This window comes from Hipposideros armiger, unplaced genomic scaffold, assembly GCF_001890085.2.
Source record: "Hipposideros armiger isolate ML-2016 unplaced genomic scaffold, ASM189008v1 scaffold_15, whole genome shotgun sequence".
NCBI lineage: Eukaryota > Metazoa > Chordata > Mammalia > Chiroptera > Hipposideridae > Hipposideros > Hipposideros armiger.
The window spans coordinates 5,767,739-5,789,720 of NW_017731365.1; the positions used below are offsets into that span (position 1 = coordinate 5,767,739).

At 38.4% G+C, this 21,982-nt stretch overlaps 1 protein-coding gene across 1 annotated transcript in view; it reads right to left on the reverse strand.

Moving 5' to 3' along the window:
• The window catches only part of CFAP70 (cilia and flagella associated protein 70), a 75,336-nt gene that overhangs the window by 7,776 nt on the left and 45,578 nt on the right, over positions 1 to 21,982 (reverse strand). Inside the window, 9 exon segments of the mRNA XM_019624075.1 lie at positions 861 to 950; positions 4,553 to 4,714; positions 5,233 to 5,385; positions 6,860 to 6,981; positions 7,533 to 7,691; positions 13,842 to 14,063; positions 14,260 to 14,375; positions 14,496 to 14,629; positions 19,703 to 19,828. Of these exon segments, the coding sequence (XP_019479620.1) occupies positions 861 to 950; positions 4,553 to 4,714; positions 5,233 to 5,385; positions 6,860 to 6,981; positions 7,533 to 7,691; positions 13,842 to 14,063; positions 14,260 to 14,375; positions 14,496 to 14,629; positions 19,703 to 19,828 (1,284 nt within the window).

The following is a 21,982-nucleotide window of genomic DNA, read 5'->3' on the forward strand; positions in this document are numbered from 1 at the left end:
TGAACAACAGCTCAACCTGGAGCTGGACTGCCCTGAGTCGCCGGCGACGGTGTAGGCTGCAGCCACTGCTGCAGTGGGCTGCCGTAAGCTATCGTGTGTAGCCAGCAGCCAGCGTGAGCGGCCAGCAGCCGCCATGAGCGGCCGTCCTGAAGCTGGCAACTGATCTGCCTCGCCCGGGAAGAGCGCAATGATCACAATACCAACATGGGCCAGTGAAGTGACGCCCTCCACAACTAGACTGAAGAACAAAAGGACAGCAACTTGTCTGTTCCCCTTTCCCGATTCCCCAACGCTGTTCCCCTCCCCCAATTCCCCAATAAAATCATTTTAAAACAAGAAAAAAGAATACACATGAAAAAAATAGAAAAGAACAGCAGGATGCATGTCTCTTTTAAAGGTTAGAGGAAGGAGGGAAGGGTGACTAGAGAGTTTTTGGGTGGCAGAGCAAAAGGTCTAGAGAAGCTGTAGCATCTCCTCCTGAATACAGAAGGGCCACAGAGATGAATAAATATTGATCATTTTCTTTAATTAAATTTAGTAGATTCTTCATATCTCATATCACTTTTCTCGTAAATATAAGATCATAAAATTATGAGCTTATGTACTAAATAATGTGAAAAAAAATTTTTATTATATAGTTTCCTGGTTCAAGTTTTGTGAGATTTTTAAAGAATGTTTTATTTTTCTAGTTCAGATTGACATTCAGTTTACTAAACAACTGTGAAGAGCAACTTTTCATTAGAGAAGGCTGCCCTGATTGCTATCCCACTGTCATCACGAACTCCCAGGGTGCTCGGAAGACCAAGGAAACCATCATCAACTGTATGAACAGTCTTAGTCTCAAGCCCTCATCTTCTTACCCGATAGCAGGCAATTCCCAGTCCTAGCCACGTAAGGCATGAAGGTGATCTCTTACAGGCTCGCAGGTAGATTTCCTTTGCCTTGTCATACTGTAGAAAGAAAGCACCACTAAGCTTTTGTTCTTTTGGAAACTTCAAACACTGCATTGCTAGGATAATCATGGGGCTTCTGAGGTTACACAACAGACCAATCTACGTTAAATGAGTCCTAGAGTTATATGTGTTTCTTAAAACTTCATTTTTGGGGAGCAGTTTTAGGTTCACAGCAAAATTGGGAGGAAACTACAGAGATTTCCCATATACCCCTTCCCCTACACATGCATCCCCACCTGAGTGGTAAATTTGTTACAACTGATGAACCAACATTGACACTTCACTATCACCCAAAGTTCATAGTTTACCTTAGGGTTCACGCTCAGTGCTGTACATTCTATGGGTTTAGAAGGATGTATAATGAGATGTATCCCTCAGAGTATTTCACTGCCCTAAAAATTCTCTTCGCTCCATCTATTCATCAATTCCCTTACCCAACACCTTGAAACCACTGATCTCTACTGTCTCCGTTGTATTGCCTTTTTCAGAATGCTATACAGTTGGAATCATGTAGTATGTAGCCCTCTCAGATTGGCTTTCACTTAATAATACACATTTAAAGTTCCTTTATGTTTTTTTCATGATTTGACAGCTTATTTCCTTTTAGTGCTGTCTGCATGGACCACAGATTCTATATCCACTCACCTACTGAAGGACATTTTTGTTACTTCGAAGTTTTGGCCATTATGAATAAAGCTGCCATAAACATCTGTGTGCAGTTTTTTGTGTGGATGTAAATTTTCAACTCCTTTGTGTAAATGGTAAGAGGCACAATCACTGCATTATATGGTACGAATATTTTTAGTTTTGTAAGAAATTTCCAAACTGTCATCTAAAGTGGCTGTACCATTTTGCATCCCCACCAGCAAAGAATGAGAGTTCCTGTTACTCCACATCCTTGTCAGGATTTGATGTTGTCTGTGTTCTGCATTTTGGCCAGATTTTGATGTGTAGTGGTATCTCATTGTTGTTTTAATTTGCATTTCCCTGATGACATATGATATGGAGCATCTTTTCATATGCTTATTTGCTATCTATATATTTTTTTTTGGTGAGGTATCTGTTAAAGTCTCTGGCCTATTTTAAAATCAGTTTGCTTTCTTATTGTTGAGTTTAAGAGTTCTTTGTATATTTTACATAACAGTCCTTTCAGACGTGTTTGCAAATATTTTCTCCCACTCTGTGGTTTGTCTTCTCATTCTCTTCACATTGTCTTTTGCAGAGCATAAATTTTTCATTTCAATGAAGTCTAACTCATCAATTCTTTTTTCATGGATCATGTCTTTCATGTTGTGTCTAAAATGTCATCACCATACCCACTGTCATATAGGTTTGCTTCTATCTTCTATATTATCTTATAGGAATTTTATGGTTTTGCATTTTACATTTAATACTATGATCCATTTTGAGTTAATTTTTGAAGGTGTTTAGATTCCTTTCTCTTTTTTTTTTTGCATATGGATATCCAGTTGTCCCATTACCATTTGTTGAAAATATTTTCTTTGCTCCACTGTACTGCTTTTGCACCTCTGTCAAAGATTGGTTGACTATAGTTGTATGGGTCTATTTCTGGGCTCTCTATTCTGTTCCATTAATCTATTTGCCTATTCTTTAATCAATATCACACTGTCTTGATTAGTGTTGTAGTTTTATAGTAAGTCTTATAGTCAGGTAGGGGGTCAGTCCTCCACCTTTGTCCTTCTCTTTCAATATTGTGTTAGTTATTCTGGGCTTGGATTATATTTAATGTCTATTTTCACGGAGCTATTGCAAGGAAACTGGTGAGAAGAGAAGGACAGACCAAATTAAAGGGCAGACTTTGACATGAGAGTAGTTCCAAAGACATTTGTAGTCTCTTTAAAAGTTGAGGCAAGGAGTTACATGGAAAGTTCTGGGGGCCACAATGATTCTCTGAATTCTACCTAGACTTTATCGATTATGCCTTTCACTTAAAAGTGACATTATGTGGTATTGGATTGTCGGAAAAGACATGATGTATTTTTCTGTTTTTCCTTGCAAAAATATGTCATGATTTTTCCGACAACGCAATAGAAACAGAGAATCTTTGAACTACGGGGTATACTTGATAGAGCCACATTATTCTGGGAGTCTGTTCCCTTGTAGTTAAAGGTCTTGGAAGCTCTCAGCAGTAGAGCAAACATTTAGAAAAACCCAAAAAACCAAAATTCCTAAAAAGTGGTCCTCAAAGGACCACTTCTTGTCTTGTAGGTCCAGTGTAAGAGATGAAACTACAGCTTTTCCTCAGCAAATAGCCTATGAACTCCTTGCCTACTGACTGCACAAGTCAGCAGCTCTGTGAAGATGCAGCTTGCAATAACATCAGAAAGAAAATGTTTTCTTACTTCCTTCACTGTAATGGGATAATAATTTTTCTCTTTCAAGCCTATGTGAGCTTTCCTACTTAAATTATAGGCATTGTAACTTCTTGTTGCTGTTGTTTTATTTTAAATAGAAAGAAAATTGGGTGTTCTGGGGGGAGAAATGGAATGAAGTCAAAACAAAAGCACAGAGCCAGCCAAGTGGCGCATTGGTTAAGAATTGTCTTGGGAGCACCAGCTCTGAAAAGCAGAACCCAGGGTTTGGATCCTACATGAGGGCCAGTGACACTGCGCCCTCTACAGCCAAGATGGTGAACAACAGCTCGACCTGGAGCTGGGCTGCTCCGGCGATAGCGTAGGCTGCAGTGAAGCTGCAGTGAGCTGCCATAAACTACCGTGAGTGGCCGGCAGCCAGCGTGAGTTGCCAAGAGCCGCCATGAGCAGCCATCCAATGGCTGGCGAGCGACCGCCTCACCCGGGAAGAGAGCAATGATAATACCAACATGGGCCAGTGAAGCGACGTCCTCCACAACTAGACTGAAGAACGAAAGGACAGCAACTTGTCTGTTTCCCTTCCCCAATTCCCCAGAGCTGTTCCCCTCCCCCAATCCCCCAATAAAATCTTTAAAAACAAAACAAAAGCACAGAGTCAAAAAGTCTTTGGGAGAATGTTAATAATTGTTGAAGTGAGATGATGGGTCCATGTTGGTTCGTTCTACTATTCTATTTACTTTGTATGTACTTGAGATTTTCCATCAGAGAAAGTTTATTTTAGAAGGCTTTGGGGTGTTTACTAAAATATAGAGTGGAATTGCTGAAGAGTCAGGTCAAAGTGCTCTGTGGAATGGGGTTAACCTCAGCTGAACTAAATATAATCCTTTGTGTTGACAAGGAAGTCTGGAGAATTTATTTTGAAGCCCATGACACTTTCCATGAATTAAGGCAAGCTAAGACTATTTCTACAATACTACTCCTAATAAAAGAAAATGAGCTAAAATAAAATTTATTGAGTTCTTAATGACTTTTTAGTATCATAATGGTTAAAACCACAGACTCTAATATGAAACTGCCTGGATTTAAATCCTGCTTCTATGAATTACTGGTTATCTGATGTTAGGCAAGTGACTTTACCTTTGGATGTAAACATATCATTATCATGTTACCATTTTTTAGTCCACACAGATGTAAATGCTTGTCTGTGATCAGGTCCAAGACCATGACCTGATTTACATGGTTATACCCCCTTCCTCTACCCCTCACCTGTTTCTCTTCCAGATATATGTGCCCCAGTCGCAGGAAGATGAAGTGCATCTCAGAAGCATCCACTACAAAACTTATGGTCCGTTCATAGCATGCCTTGGCCTCATCATGATTTCCACACAAAAAATACAGATGGCCCTTCACACCCCAGACGTTAGGGTTCTGAGAAAGTAAAGAACAATATATGGGATGAGGTGGTATTTACAAGTACATTAATGGTCTTTGTTTAACATTCGAATTTAGATTGTCTGCTTTCTTTTTCTAATAGCACTCAGAAAGCGGGTCATTTGGTTGCATTGGGAGATAGTTAATCTTCTTGGTCTGCCCTCACATTTCTTTCTTGCATTCTTCAAAGTCATTTTGTCTTTGGGGTAAATATTAAGAAAAACATTCAAGCATAACCATGATAGTGTTCACAGTGAGAAAAATAGAAGCCCAGAAAACTTGAAATAAACTATCGACTGAAGAGCTGTCCTTATCATTTTCTCTGCTTTTTGCAAAACTCATGCATGCCTAAGAAAAACAAATGGAAGGAAATAGATAGGTGAGTTAATTGAGAACAGATGATTCCCACCTCTGGTAACCAGAAATCTACCTGTGATATGGCATCACCACCTTTAAGAAAGCCTGTTCACCCCTTATCCAAACTGAACTCAAGAGGCTCTGGCAGATTTTATTACCAGGTAGTCCATTTGGGCAGCCTGTTGAAGGCATTCCTCTGCCTTGGCAAAGTCCTTCTTGAGAAGGTGTGTCTGGGCCAGCACCAAGTAATACTCACAGCTGGGGCCTCCTTGAGGGCATAACAGCTCATGTGCGAGCACTCTGTGCACATACTGCAAGGGAAAATCAGATTATAAGAAACATGTACATGGCTGCATTGTGTCAGTTCCATAGCCATTATGGTTGAAGGTCCTGTCTCTGATAATACATAATAAGGACTGTATTATAGAGTGAAATGATTATCAACTTCAAAAGGTTAGAGGTGAATTATAAATATTTAGCACATCATGGTTCCATTACCAGTTATTCACTTAGTCACCAAATGTAGACATTGCCAAGTAAATAATCTGCAGTAATTGCACAATTCTGGTCTTGCTGGTCTTCGTATTAGATGGTTTTTAGCCTGTATTAGTTAAGCGGCAGACAAAGGCATTTTATTTATATTGATACATGAAGTAACATTTTCAGGCAGGTATAATTTGAAAGAAACTTACAGTGAGGCAAAACCTCCCTTTCTAAAATTCTAGACTTGGGATCTTGGAAAATAGTGTGTCTGTTTCTGACCCACTCTCAAATATTAGTTATGTTCACCAGTATAATACTTTGGGCTATTCTTTATTTTTCATACTATGCAAGGCTTGCAAATTTGATACTCACATGTACTTGCTAAGCAGAGAAGTAAACGCTTTTCTTTGTTTTTCCCTCTGTTCCCATCTCAGCCTATAATGGAGAAACTTCCACTAATACTTATATCTTCTTAGGAAAATACTGGGGGAGGCTCTGCAGCTATTCCCTCTACCTGCATTCTGGCTCTTAGACATGGAGGGATAGTGACTTACTAATCAGGGAGACGGAGAGCCTGTTTCTCTATTGAGCCTGTTTCTCTATTGGGAAAGGTTTAATGTAGCCCATTCCCACCCAGTTCATAATTCTTGCCCTCTCTTGAACTTGCCCACCCCCACGTGGAACATGCACAATGCAGAATCAGGGCCAGCTCTCCTGGCTCCTGAATCTTGCTCTCTCTCCTACTGCTTGCTTCATGGGTATATTTCTTGCCTCCCATGTGGCAGGTAGATCTCACAAGATCCTCTTCTCTGGGAGGAGGCTACAATTCTCCGACTGTTCTACCTGTGACAGCAATGATAAGTCAAATCTGGGACCAGTCACATCTCCAGCCCAGTTTTACCAATAAAAAAATGTAATATGTTTATCCCCCCATAGAGCACTGCGTGTCTGTTCCAACCAGTTCAGAGCCTGAAAGGGAAGAAGGGTATGATTAGGCTCCTGTGAATCCCCAAAACTCACATAATATGAGTTCCCATGATAAAGTGACATCAGGCTACATATGTCTTAGAGTCTGAATTTGCTCTGCTTGTATTCTATAGGAGCAGATTTCAGTGAGGTCTCCTAATGCTCTCTGCGGAGAGTGGTTCGTGTTTAGATGTTCATCTCATTGGGCTTTTGATGTTTTCTCAAAAGCATATTTGATTGCTGCATCATACATATTTAAGCTCACAAAGATGCCATTATGAATAAATAGTTCATTAATATCTTTCCATCTACTTGCCCTTTTCCAAATATTCTGACCTGTATAGCATTGACCTTCATTAAGAAGCGTATGGTCTCCATGAAGATGGTGGTAGGAGTTTGGGAAACACCATAAGGGGTGGGATGCAGAAAAGTTGATGAATCTTGACATTTTGATGCTTCTGAAAATATATTAAAAGAATAGATGTTTGGATGTAAAGAAAGAAAATGTACAAACCTCAGAAACTCTAAAGAGGCAGAGAGAGTATCCTAATCTAATATATGAGAGAGATTATAATCTGGAAAGCAATAGATTGCTCTGTAGCAGTGGTCCCCAAAGAGGAGAATTCAAAGGTTCTCAAGGTTAGTCTACTAGTGGTTCCAAATGCAAATCATAACCAAATTAATGGGTTTTAAAATGTATTCAGATCTTCCTAAATGTGAAACAGAATGTATAGATATTCTAAAAATGAAGAATCATTGTTAGAAAATCATAGGTCTATAGTTGGCTACTTTTCTGAGCTAAATATAAATCCTTGTTTATTAAAAGATTTGTATTACTGAGTTTGGATTTCAGAGCCTAGCCTCATATGAAGGCACTTAAGCAAAATAACAGGTAAACTAATCAACTTCAAATAAGTTAAGATCACCATTTTGGTAATCATCAGAGTTTTCATCCTTTTCTAGTTTGTTTATACTCCTCTTTCAATTGGAAGTCTTTATTCCTAATTACCTCTTTTCACTGGTATCTCCTTGGCAAATACGTTGGATGGTTTTTGACTGACAGTTGGATCCTGCGATTGTACAGACACAACGGATTCTTGTGAATGAGACTGAAGTTTAGAGGATTCCTCAACAAATCCATCTAGAATGGATGTTGGAGCTCCTGGTCCTAAACAGATTAAATTTTATTGAGGAAAAAATACCTTCCCACATTGAGTGTTAAAAGGGTATTACAGAAAATAAAGTACAATTAATTTTTAAAGCATAAGAAACATATTCCAGAAATATTGCATGGACAGGTTTGTTTTGCAGACTTTTTTATATTTCTGAATAAGTTAAAGAGTACAACCTAAACTGATATAAGGATAACACTGCTTCTGTCACTGTAACCCCCAGTCCAACCCTGCTGCTCATTCAAAGCATGAAAATATCAAACAGTAGGGCCAACCGAGTGGCTCAGTTGGTTAAGAGCTTGCTCAAGAGTTTGAGCTCTGAGCAACAGGGTTGCCAGTTCGAGTCACGGTCTGAGCTGAGCTGCTGCTGAGCTGCCAACAGGTGGCAGGATGGCTCAGCTAAAAAAAAAAAGAAAGAAAGAAAATATCAAACAGTACCTATTATAAAAGTTACTTGCTAGACCCAGAACCTCAAGAATCCAGGTGAGACGATTAATATATTTTTAGATAATATTAAAACCCCTGTAGGACAGGGATTCTAGTCATCTGTGTTTAATAATAATAATAAGTATTAGCTGAATTTGAGCATGACTATATGCCACGTATTGTACTAAGGACTTAAAAGTTTAATCTCATTAAAACATTATGAAATATTTTATTTATTATGCACCTTTAAACCAAGTGAATCACAGAGAAGTTAAATACTTTGCTGAAGCTCTTAAACATGCCAGGCTTCCTCTCAAACAAATGACTGATGAATAAGAAGAAAAAGCAATTCCAGGCAGGAAATCATCAGTGCCAGCTGGCTCCGAATCAGAATGGGTCATTCAGCTAGGGCAAAAGATATGCTCTTTTGGAAATATTTGATAATAGGTAGAAATTGGATAGGTAGAGAGGGAGGGGCAATTCAAGGCTGGGGGCATGCCATTGGCAAAAGCATGGAAGTAGTGAGCTAATTTATTTTACTGTGTATTGAGGATTGCATAGAGATAATTAAGAGAAAGGTAGGTTGGGGCTACACCGTATTGAAATTTGAATGCTAGAATTTTTCTTCTACAGGCAAAAGAAGAGGGATACAATAAAGAGTACTGAGCAGAAAAATTAGAGGATGAAAGTGGTATTATATGAAGATTACTCTAACAGTGCCTTGTAGCAAGGAGAAATAATGTGAATGGCAACAAAGCGGTCAGTAGTAAGGCTATTACAACAGTCTGGATATGTGGTAATGGACAGTAGTGGAAATCTAAAGGGAAGATACAAGGAGCGTTTTGAAAGATAATCAACTGGTCTTGGGAATTAACATGATATAGGGGTGATGGAATCTTAAGCAAGAAATGAAGAGGAAGCAGGGATGATTCTGAGATCATGAGCTTGGGTGTCTAATATAACAATGTAGAATCAATTTGGGAGATAAGGAGTTGAGTTTACTACTAGAATAATAAAGCTGCTTTGAGAGTTATTGGTAGTGAAATAAGCTTTGTGAGCACAGGTGAGCTCTTAGGAAGTAAGACTATATTAATGGGAATTGATTACATCTAATGAGTGTGACAAGAAAGAGAAGCTAACAAAGGAAACCCAAATTCTTGGAGATGTGGAAGACAATCCAACATGTATTTCAGGAAGGAGAGTGGTTAAATACTACAGACTAATCATTGAGGAGTATGTGATGATCTTTTTTTTTTTAAGGTTTTCTTATTGGGGAATTGGGGGATGGGAACAGCGCTGGGGAATTGGGGAAGGGGAATAGACAAGTAGCTGTCCTTCTGTTCTTCAGTCTAGTTGTGGAGGACATTGCTTCACTGGCCCAAGTTGGCACCATCATTGCGCTTTTCTCGGTTGAGGCAGATCAGTCACCAGCTTCTGGACAGCCGCTCATGCTGGCTGCTGACTACATACGGTAGCCCATGGCAACCCACTACAGCAGGGGCTGCAGCCTATGCCGTCGCCGGTGACTCACGGCAGCCCAGCTCCAGGTTGAGCTGTTGTTCAGCATCTTAGCTGTGGAGGGCAGTGTCACTGGCCCTCGTATGTGGGATCCGAACCGGGGCCCTCTGGCGTCCCAAGCCAGTTCTTAACCATTGCACCACTCGGCTGGCCCTGTTAAGAATTTTTATGTCTAGGTTCATGAAAGTTATTGTTATGTATTCTTCTTTTTGGGGACTTAGTTTGTCTGGTTTTGATACCACAGTAATAACTATTCTCAAACTTCAAAACTGGAAGTACTACCTCTTCTATTTTCCGAGTTTGTAGTAGGAAGAGGGTAGGCCTGTGGTTTTCTTTGTGAGAGGTTTTTGATTACACATTTAACTTCCTTAGGAGATATAGGACTATCCTGATTTTCTCTTTCTTACTGAGTAAATTTTGCATGTCTGTCAAGGTATTTACTTTTCATCTAAACAGTTGAATTTGTTGACAGTAAGTTGTTAATAATTTTCCCTTGTTATTTTTCTGATATCTTTAGGTTTATAGTAGTGTCCCCTTTCATTCCTGATATTGATACAATGTATCTTCTTTTTCTCCTTGTCAAATTTATCAATGTAATTGATCCTTTCAAATAATCTGTTATTAGTCTCATTAATTCTCTCTATTCTTGGCTGTTCTCCACAGGTCAGTGGCTGATTGATTGGGATGTAATCTGTGCACCAAAAATTGAGGTGCTGTGAGTGATAAGGAATCTATTGCCAAGCTCTACAGATACTGCTCCTGTCAAGAAAACAAAAAATTCCCCTGAACCACACATCCTTCCATTTCTTACAGGAAATTCAGCTCCATTATAATCTATGGGACAACTGTCATATATGTAGTCTTCATTGACCAAAACATTGTTATGCAGCACATGACTATATAACATATTATTGAAGATAATAAAAAGACATGACTAGTATGAGGATTGGGAGAGAAAAGATAACACTATCATTATTGATAGATGATATGATAATCATATTCTAAAACAATAAAATAATCTATTAGAATCAATAAGTCAAACAAGACTGTCATATACAAGTTCAATCTAAAAAGCAATAGTATTCAATAAAATCTAAAATGTAGAAAATCAATAGCATACACTAAAATATATCAGTGATAACCAACTACAAAATATAATTAAAATAAGATTCTATTATGATAGCAATGGAATATCTATATCTATATCTATATCTATGAATTACTTAAACAGGGACTCACTTGAAAAAATGTTAAAACTATATAAACAGGGCTGGCCGAGTGGCTTAGTTGGTAAGAGTGTGAGCTCTGAGCCACAGGGCAGCCGGCTCGATTCCCACATGGGCCAGTGAGCTGCACCCAAGCTGAGCTGCTGCTGAGCTTGTGAGAGCTCATGCTCTTAACAAGGTTGCCAGTTCAACTCCTACACTGGGTGGTGGGCTGTGCCCACCCCACAACTAAGATTGAACATGGCACCTTGAGCTAAGCAGCCGCCAGCTATGGGCGGCCAGATGGCTCAGTGTGCAACAAGGTTGCCGGTTCGACTCCCACATGGGATGGTGGGCCGCCCCCTCCCCCGCCCCCCGCAACTAGACTGAAAGTAGCAACTGGACTTGGAGCTGAGCTTGCACCTACCACAAGTAAGATTGAAGGACAACAACTTGACTTGGAACTGATGGGTCCTGGAAAAACACAATGTTCCCCTTCCCCAATTCCCCAACACTGTTCCCATCCCCAATTCCCCAATGAAATCTTTAAAAAAAAAACTTTAATAAAGGACATAAAAGATAATCTAAGTAAATGGAGAGATCTTTTTTTTGCTCAGAGCTTGCACTCTTGAGCAAGCTGCTTAACCAACTGAGCCAGTTGGCTGGCCCTATAAATGGAGAGATCTTAACACACTTGGATAAAATGGTTTAAATAATATATAGATATTAATTATCCCTAAATTCATCTATAAGTTCTATATAGTCTAAAGAAAATTTTTTCAACTGGATTTTTTATGTACTTGATAAACTCACTATAAAATCCATAAAGATGAACAAAGGGTCATAAATAAGTAAGTCAGGTATAAAAATAGCAAGTAAACTAGAAAACCTGATATATCAAATGTTAAGGCATACTACAGCAACACATCAATAAAAACAGTGTGATATTGTTTTAAAATCAGACAAAGAAAACCCAAAAACAACAGAATAGAGAGCTCAGAGACATACAGACCTTAAACCTAAGGGGAAAAGATGATTGTTTAATTATGTTTGAGAAAACTAAATCCCTATATGGAGAAAAATAAAACTAGATGCCTACCTAGTATCACACTCAAACATAGAATCCTGAAAGATGAAAGATCTAAATATAAAACTAACAATATAAAATTAATTGAAGAAAATGTGACTTGAGGCAGGAAGTACTAGTAATAAAAAATGTTGGGCCGGCTGAGTGGCGCGATGGTTGAGAACTGGCTTGGGATTCCAGAGGGCCCGGGTTCGGATCCCACATGTGAGGGCCAGTGACGCTGCCCTCTACAGCTGAGATGCTGAACTGCGGCTTGACCTGGAGCTGGGCTGCTGTGAGTTGCCAGCAACGGCATAGGCTGCAGCACCTGTGGCAGTGGGTTGCCATGGGCTGCCGTGTGTAGCCAGCAGCCGGCGTGGGCGGCCAGCAGCTGCGGTGGGCGGCCGTCCAGAAGCCGGCGACTGATGTGCCTCGCCCGGGAAGAGCGCAATGATGGTGCCAACATGGGCCAGTGAGGCAACGTCCTCCACAACTAGACTGAAGAACAAAACAACAGCAACTTGTCTGTTCCCCTTCCCCTAATTCCCCAGCACTGTTCCCATCCCCTCAATTCCCCAATAAAAATGTTAAAAAAAAATGTTAAAGGCACAAAACTACAAAGGATAAAGAAAAGTTGAACACAATTAACTAATTAAACCCAATTGATATCTATAGAACATTCCACTCAACAACAGCAAAATACATATTCTTTTCAAGATAGATCATATGCTCAACCATTAAACAAGTCAAAATAATCTTTAAAAGAATTAAAATCATACAAAATGTTTTCTAACCATAATAAAATTATATTAGAAATAAAAAACCAAAAATATATGAAAAAAGTCCCCAACTATTTGAAAAATAAAAACATACTACCAAATAACCCATGGTTCCAGGCATTCCAAGATAAATTAAAGTATATGTCCATACAGAGACTTGCAGATGAATATTCATTGCAGCTTTATTTTAATAGTCCCAAATTGGAAACAAACCAAAAATGTATCAACAGGTGAATAGAAACATATTTTGGTATCTTCATATAATGGGATACTATTTAGCAACATAAAGGGATGAACTACCAATATAGACAAAAACATATTTGAATCTCAAAATAATTATGCTTAATGAAAACACTGTTTGTCAGACAACAAAGAAATTTTATTTAATTCTAGAAAGTACACAAAATTCTAGAAATGTTCTAGAATTCTAAAATTCTAGAACATGTGAACTCATCTATAGTGACAAAGTTAATTGGTGGTTGTCTGGAAATGGGCAAGAGAAAAATAATACAAATGGACACAAGGAAAGTCTGGGGGATTTTGAATATGTATGTTCATTATCTTGATTGTGGTAATATTTTCATGGGTGTGTTTTATATGTTACAACTTATCAAATTGTACATGTTAAACATATGCAGTTTATGAAATGTCAATTATACCTGAAACAAACAGTTGAAAATACATGCACACAAAATAACAATATGCAATAACATAAAATGATAGGTGTAAGAAGCACATATTAAACACTGATCTCCTGAAGTCGAGGAAAGGAGAATGGCAATGAAAAAAAAAAGAAAAAAGGAATGCACAGATAAATAAATAAAATAAATTTTTTTTAATCTGTTGGGAAAAAGAATGAGGGTTAAAAAAGAAATTTACTCTGCTAGAATGATACCCCTTTTAGGGCTACACATAGTAAATTCTCTATGATTCAAAAAACTGAATGGCAACAGTAGAAGCTTCAGACTTTCAATCATATTAATGAGAAAATATTTAAGAGGTGTCTTTCCTGGTATCCCTGGAACAACTCAAAACTCCACCTATTCATTCATTTAAGAAATATTTGCTGAGTACCCATTATTTGCCTGGTCCTATTCATAAGGCCAGTAATTTTCCCTCTAGCCACTCATCATCTCCATTCCCTGGTCCTACCTGCTGGGGCTTCCACCTTGATCGCTACTGTAGAACCACTGGTGATTCCCCAAGGGCCCAAGCTGGATTCTATTTTCCCTCCTTCTTCAACATACTCTACAGTACCAGTGCTCTTCTCCTTCGTTATTTGTGCCTGAAGAATTAGTGCCTGAAGCTGTTTGAAGGCCTCTTGAAATGCCATTTCCATTCGAATATCATTGTTTTGAATTTCATAGTACAAACCTGAAGGAAGAAAGATGCTGAAATAAATGTAACTAATTTCCCACCATCATATACTGAAGAATTACAATATTTCACTTACATTTCCCACATTTACCAAAGTTTCAGAACTACATGAGGAGCCATTAAAGAGTGGAAAGAGAAAGGGAGAGTCTTATAATGGAAGAAAACACAATCAGATCACAGGATAATACCATACCAAGTAAAGTCCAGGCTACAACATTAGTTGGTTCCAAGCAAGTAGCATCCTCAAAGAAAATTTCTGCCTGCTCATAGCTCTCCATCAGGACAGCCATGACACCACACAGCAACAAGCTGAGAAGAGACCAGCAACATGATTAACAACATGGTCCCATGTCACAGTCATGGAATCAAGACAACTTCATACAGAAGTTTATCAGCCCCTACCCATTCCCCATCTCCCTTCACCCGTACCTGTGGATATGATTCTGGTTGAGGGAAAGGGCTTTCCGAAAACACTCCTGTGCTTTGATGTTGTCCTCAGTTAGGAGGCAAAAGGCACCATAGTCCAGCCAGTGTTCCAGGTTCTGGGGCTCACGGACCAACCTCTACCACATGAAGCATCAGGAGAACCAAGGTTGTTGTGACACTATGTCATGTTTTTTATGCACATAACATCATGCAGAAGCACCCCATAAATACTATAAGATCTATGAAAGCAGAAACTATGTCTTCTTTTTAGTTCACCTCTGAATTCTGAATGCCTAGCATAGTCAGTGTTCTGGCTTATAGTAAAATAAATAGATGTTTATTGAAATAATCTAAAAATTGGTTGTGTCCTAGTGTTAGTTTTCTGGTCCCCATAAGCTCATCCAATTACTTAGGAACCCAAACATTCATTTTATGGTTCATTTTAAATATTAATAGATAATCATTTCTGTCACAGTCTTGAGATGGCACACATAAATTTATCTACAAGTATGCAAAAAGAGCACCTCACAATAAGTGAAAACTGCAAAGCATTGCTGAAAGAAATTTAAAAAGACATAAATAAATGGAAACACATCCCATGTTCATAGATTGGAAAACTTAATATGTTAAGATGTCAATACTACCCAAAGCAATTTATAGATTCAATGCAATCTCTATCAAAATCCCAATGCTTTCTGCAGAAATAGAAAAATCTATTCTAAAATGCATAGGAAACCTGAATAGCTGAAACAATCTTTAAAAAGAAGAACAAAACTGAAGGACTCACATTTCCTGATTTCAAAACTTACAAAGCTACAGTAATCAGTGCAGTAATGGTATTAAGACAGACATATAGACTAATGGAATAGAATAAAGAGCCCAGAAATAAACCTTTGCATATACGGTCAAATAATTTTTGACAAAGATGCCAAGACCATTCAATAGGGAAAGGATAGTCTTTTCAACAAATGGTGCTAGGAAAACTGGATATCCACATGCAAAAGAATGAAGTTGGGCCCTTACCTGACACTATATACAAAAAAAATAACTCAAAATGCATCAAAGACCTAAATGTAAGGGGTAAACCCATAAAACTCTGAGAAGAAAACATAGGGCAATAGCTTCATGACATTGGACTTGGCAATGATTTCTTGGATATGATACCAAAGGCACAGGCCACAAAAGAAAAAAATAGACAAATTGGACTTCGTATAAATTAAAAACTCTTGTACATCACAAGAAACTATCCACAGAGTAAAAGTGTAACTCACGGTTGTTTTGGGGGAAATGGGAGAAAATATTTGCAAATCATATATCTGGTAAGGGGTTAATATTCAGAATACTGTATATAAAGAATTCCTAAAACTCAACAACAAAATAATAAACAACCTGACTCAAAAAGGGGCAAAGGACTTGAATATTTTCCCATAGATCTACAAATGGCCAAAAAACATAGGAGGAGATGCTCACCATCATGAATCATTCGAGAGCCAAACCACAATGAACTACTACCTCCAGCTTAGGATAGCCACTATCAACAAAACAGAAAATAACAACTGTTGATGAGGATATGGAGAAATTAGAACTCTTGTACAATGTGGGAATGTAAAATGATGCAACCACTTTGGAAAATGGTAAGGTGGTTCCTCAAAAAATTAAAGAAAGAATTATCATATGATACAGCAATCTCACTTCTGTGTATATACCCACAAAAATTGAAAGCAGAGTTTCAAAAAGATATTTGTACATCCGTCCATAGCAGCTTTATTCATAATAGCTAAATGACAGAAGCAACCCACGTGCCCAATGACAGATGAATAGATAAGCAAAATGTGGTGTATATATACAGGAATATTATTTAGCCTTAGAAAGGAAGGAAATTGACATTACCTCGTTCACTACAACATGGATGAACCTTGAGGATATATTCTATGTGAAATAAGCCAGTCACAAAGGGACATAACAATTGATTTATATAGACTGATATTTTGAACATGTTGTAGTCTAAATGTTCCTCTGTCAATTAATTTACAATTTGGAACATAGCTTCCTCTTGAAAAAATTATAAATGTGAAAAGATGTTCAAAATTACTAGTCAACAGAAAAATGCAAAACAAAACCACAGTGAGATACTACGTCAACTCTTAGAATAGCTACAGCAATTTTTTTAAAAGATGGGCAATAACAAGCATTAGCAAGAGTATGGAGAAAATGGGAACTTCGTCCATTGCTGGTCGGGATGTAAAATATTACTACAGCCTTTTGGAAAACAGTTTGGCAGTTCTTCAAAAAGTTAAGCATAGGGCCGGCCGAGTGGCTCAATTGGTTAAGAGCTCGCTCAAGAGTTTGAGCTCTGAACAACAGCGGTTCAATGCCCGGCCTGAGCTGAGCAGCCGCTGAGCTGCCAACAGGTGGCAGGATGGCTCAGCTTAAAAAAAAAAAAAAAAGTTAAGCATAGAGTTACCATATGATTTCGCAATTCCACTCCTGAGTATATACCCAAGAGAACTGAAAATATATGTCTATACAAAAACTTATACTTTATACATGAATGTTCATAGCAGCATTATTCATAATAGCCAAAAAGTGGAAACCAGTCAAATACCCATCAATAATGAGTAAAAAAACAAAATGTGGTATATCTACACATACTACAGCATGAATGACCCTCAAAAGCATAATGCTATGTGAAAGAAGGTCGTCACCAAAGATCCCATATTGCATGATTCCATTTACATAAGCTGTCTGCAACAGGCAAATCTATATAGAGAGAAAGTTAAGTAGTAGATGTCTCGGGCTGGGGGTGAAGAGGAAAGGGGACAGACTGTTCATGGGCACAGGATTTCTTTCTGAGGTGATGCGAATGCTCTAAAATTAGATCGTGGTTTTGCTGTGAACCTAAAACTGCTCTTAAAAAATATTAAAAAATTAGACTGTGGTGATGGTTGTACAACTCTGTAAATGCAGTATACTAAATATCACTGTATACTTTAAATGGGTGAATTACATGGCAGGTGAATTATATCTCAATAATTAAATAAAAATAAATGAAGGTTCAGGCCATTTTTCATACATATAAGTTTATTCAATCCACAGTACACATGTGGTAGGTGGTACTAACAGAACTAGAAAACTCGATCGTCAGTCATCATACTCTGTAAAGGCTCAGGAAGTGGTTGCTGAATTTGTTGAATACAGATTTTATTTTTTAAATTATGTGCAATACATTAAAGTTTTTTTCTTTTGATATAGTTCTATGAATTTTAACACGTGTACCTTCATGACACCTTCACCAATACTGACATACAGAACAGTTCCACCTCTCCAAAAAATATCCTCATGCTATTTTATAGGCATCTCTTCCCCCGCCCCCATGACGTCCAGCAGCCAGTGATCTGCTTTCCATCACTGTAGTTTGTCTTTTCAAGGATGTCACATAAGTGGAACCACACAGTGGAACCACCTTTGACGCTGGCTTCTTTCACTCAGTATAATGCCTTACATACTCATACAAGTTGTTGTGTGTATCAGTAGTTCATTTATTTTACTGCTGAGTGGTATTTTATTGTATGGATAGACCATAGTTTATCTATTCCCCTTTGAAGAACATTTGAGTTGTTTCTGGTTTGGGAAATTATGAATAGAGCTGCTATAAGCATTCATGTGTGAAAGATTTCATTTTTTTAAGGTAAATACCCTGGCATGGGTCATAGGGTACCATGTTTTCCCGAAAATAAGACCTAACTGGAAAATAAGCCCTAGCATGATTTTTCAAGATGCTCGTAATATAAGCCCTACCCCAAACATAAGCCTCAGTTAAGATCGTCAGCCAGACATGACTGCTTGAATAACTGTAGATTTTTGTATATGAATAAATTAATAAATGTAGATTGCTGGAGCAAAAATTAATATAAGACCTGGTTTTATTTGGGGGAAACATGGTAAATATAAAAGAAACTGCGAAACTATTCTAGAGCGGCTGTATCACTGTGCATTCCCTCCAGCAACGTGTGAGGGTTCCAGTTGCTTTGTATCCTCACCAGCATCTAGTATACTCAGCATTTTTCATTTTAGTTATTCTAATAAGTATACAGTAGCATCTCATTCTGGTTTTAACTTGCATTCCCTAATGCCTACAAATCCTTTGTCAGATATATGTTTTACAGGTATTCTATCTTTGTACTTTTTCTTTTCTTTCTCTTAACAATGCCTTTCACAGAGCATGTTTCTAATTTTGATGAAATTCCATTTATCACATTTTTCTTTGATGGATCATGCTTTGGTGTCATGTCTAAGAACCCTTTATCTAATTCTAGGTCATGAAGATTTTCTCTTCTTTTCTTTTAAAAGTTTTATAGTTTTACATTCAGATCTATGATCCATTTTCAGTTGATTGTTACGCAATGTTTGAGGCTTATGTCAAGGTTCATTTTTTGCATACAACAACCAGTAGTTCTAACACCATTTTTTTTTTAAAGATTTTATTGGGGAATTGGGTGATGGGAACAGCACTGGGGAATCGGGGGAGGGGGCAAGTTACTGTCCTTTTGTTCTTCAGCCTAGTTGTGGAGGACGTTGCTTCATTGGCCCATCCATGTTGGTATCATCATTGCACTCTTCCTGGCTGAGGCAGATTGGTTGCAGCCTCTGGATGGCCATGCACGGAGGCTCTTGGCAGCTCACATCGGCTGCCCGCCACTCATGCTGGCTGCCGGCCACACATGGTAGCTTACGGCAGCCCACTGCAGCTTCACTGCAGCCTACGCCGTCGCCGGTGACTCACAGCAGCCCAGCTCCAGGTTGAGCTGTTGTTCACCATTTTAGCTGTGGAGGGCAGTGCCACTGGCCCTCATATGTAGGATCCGAACCGGGGCCCTCTGGCGTCCCAAGCCAGTTCTTAACCATCGCGCCACTCAGCCGGCCCTCTAACACCATTTTTTAAAAAGACTATCTCTTCTCTCCATTGAATTTCTTTTACACCTTTGTCAAAAATATAATAACCTTATTTATGTGGACCTATTGTTGGACTCTGTTTTATTGATCTATGTGTGTATCCTTTCACTAATAAGGTTGGATTCTGAACAATCAAAAACTGCTATTTAATTTCCCTGGGAAAACCCCACTGAAATAAAAAACAACAACTGCTATTTATTATACCTCTACTGTACAAATAATAGAAAACCACCACTACTGGGAAGATATTTAATTACCTCTTCATAATACACTGCTGCCATTTCAAAGTTCTCATTGACTTCTGCTTCAAATGCAAATAATCGAAGCTGTTCACTGCTTGTATAAATGGTTGAAGCAGCACCTTGGACGTCATCTGGCATGGTCTTGTCAACAGCAAGATGTAAGGCAGACAAAATGAAAAGAACAAGGAACAGAGGCTTTAATCAATAATCAGAGCTTTCTTTGGCCCATCTCAAATTTAGCTTTACTCTTCACATTACTTAGCAACTCTACTTGTTAAAGTCACTGATATTATTTTTACTTCTAATTAAAGATTTTCCTTTTTTTTTGGTGGGGGTTGGGGGGGTCTTCCCTGGCCATGGCTTCTGACCCAGGAGATTACTTATTACACCAGACTTGCTTTCCTAGCTGGGGCTATAGGACCTATTACTTTCTTCTCTTTCTTTAAGCTTTTCATTCAACCCTTATCCCCTTCATTTTCAGTAAAGATATTACTTCACTGAGGAAATAGAAATCAGTTTCCTAACTGTCATAAATGTGATGGGTAAAAAAATAGATAAAACCGGCTAGGTAAATTATGAAACAAAAATTATCATTCTGTTTCTTCTGTGAATGTGTGCAATTCTCAATTGTTTTCTTCAAGACTGACAATCAAAACAAAGCAAAACTATGACTTTTCGGGTATTATACCTGAATGACAATGACACTTCCAATGTGCATTTTCTATTTGAGGGTAGTCTGCTTTCCTCTCACTTTTCTGTTAATATCTATATTATTTGCACAGCTTGGTTCTTGCCTTCATTTTCTCATTTTTAATTGTATGCAGTTGTGGTTTATTTGAAAACAATGACAAAATCAGTCTTTTTGTCCCCCCGTTAGTCTGTCTCTAACCAGCTATGCCTCCTCAACGCTTTTATTCTATTTGCTCTTTCCCTCACTGTTTTTTATCTTCTCTACCACCATCACTTTTTCTTTCACCTTCTTCAGCCTTCCTGGGAGAGGTAGGAGAGGAGTTATCGGTATCGCAAAACTAATAACACAATCCTTGCCTTGGGAACAGATGATTTGGATGACTTGATTAGGAAAGTAACTGAGCATGAGATGGTAATTACTGTTGCCTTATGTCCTCAAAGAGCCCCTGTCTAGTAGAGGAGACAGTTACAAAATACAAATAACTGCAGCAGAGCAAGGTAAGTGCTGTGATAGAGGTGTGTCCATGGTAGAGCAGGTTAGGGGACATCTAAAGAAAAAGTGATCAACTTCACTCGGAGACCTTTTAGAGAGGGATTCACAGAGGAGCTGTGAATTGAGTTGGAACTAGAAGGCTAAAAGGAAGTTCTCCAGGTGGATGTTTCAGAGCATTTGAGTCATAGGGAACATCCCAAAGGCTTGGTAGCTTGGAAGAATGTGACATATACAGAAGCTGCACATATTGGGTTGTCGGAAAAGTCATGACGTATTTTGTCTATGTTTTTCAAAGGTCATTTATTTATATAAAGAACAAAGACCAATCAATGATATATTGCCTGTTCTGTTCAATAACCTTTTGCCATCTTTCAGTGAGCTTCATAATTCCTTGTTCAGAGAAAGACCTGTCTTTATTTGTGAAAAACTGAACAAGGTGCTGATTTACAGCCTCATCTGAATTGAACCTTATACCATGCAAGGAGTTTTGAAGAGAGGGAAACAAGTGGAAGTCTGACAGCGAAAGGTCAAGCGAGTATGGTGGGTGTGGCAACACATCCCATCCAAGCTCCGATAATTTTTGACGGGTGATCAAACTTGTGTGTGGTTGCGCATTGTCGCAATGGAACAAAACTCGTTTACAATTAACAAGCTCTGGACGTTTCTGGATGATGGATTCATTAAAACTGTCCAATTGCCAACAGTCCACATTTGAATTGATTGTTTGGTTCTTTGGTAGGAGCTCGAAAAACATGATACCTTTAAAATCCCACCACACTGAGAGCATAACCTTCCTCTGATGAATGTCTGCTTTCGATATCGTTTAAGGCGAATCATCATGTTGGGACCAAGACCGTTTGCACACCACATTGTTGTCAACAATCCACTTCTCATCACCAGTTATCAGTCTCTTCAAAAAAGGATCATTTTCCTCATGTTTAATGAGCATATTGTAGATGTTTATACGCGCCGTCAAATAAACTTCTTTGAGTTCATGTGGAACCCAAATATTGAGCTTGCTTACGTATCCCAGCTTCTTCAGGTTGTCATGAATGCTTGAATGATGGATGGTCAATGTTTCTGCAATCTCTCATGTCATGTAACTTGGGTTT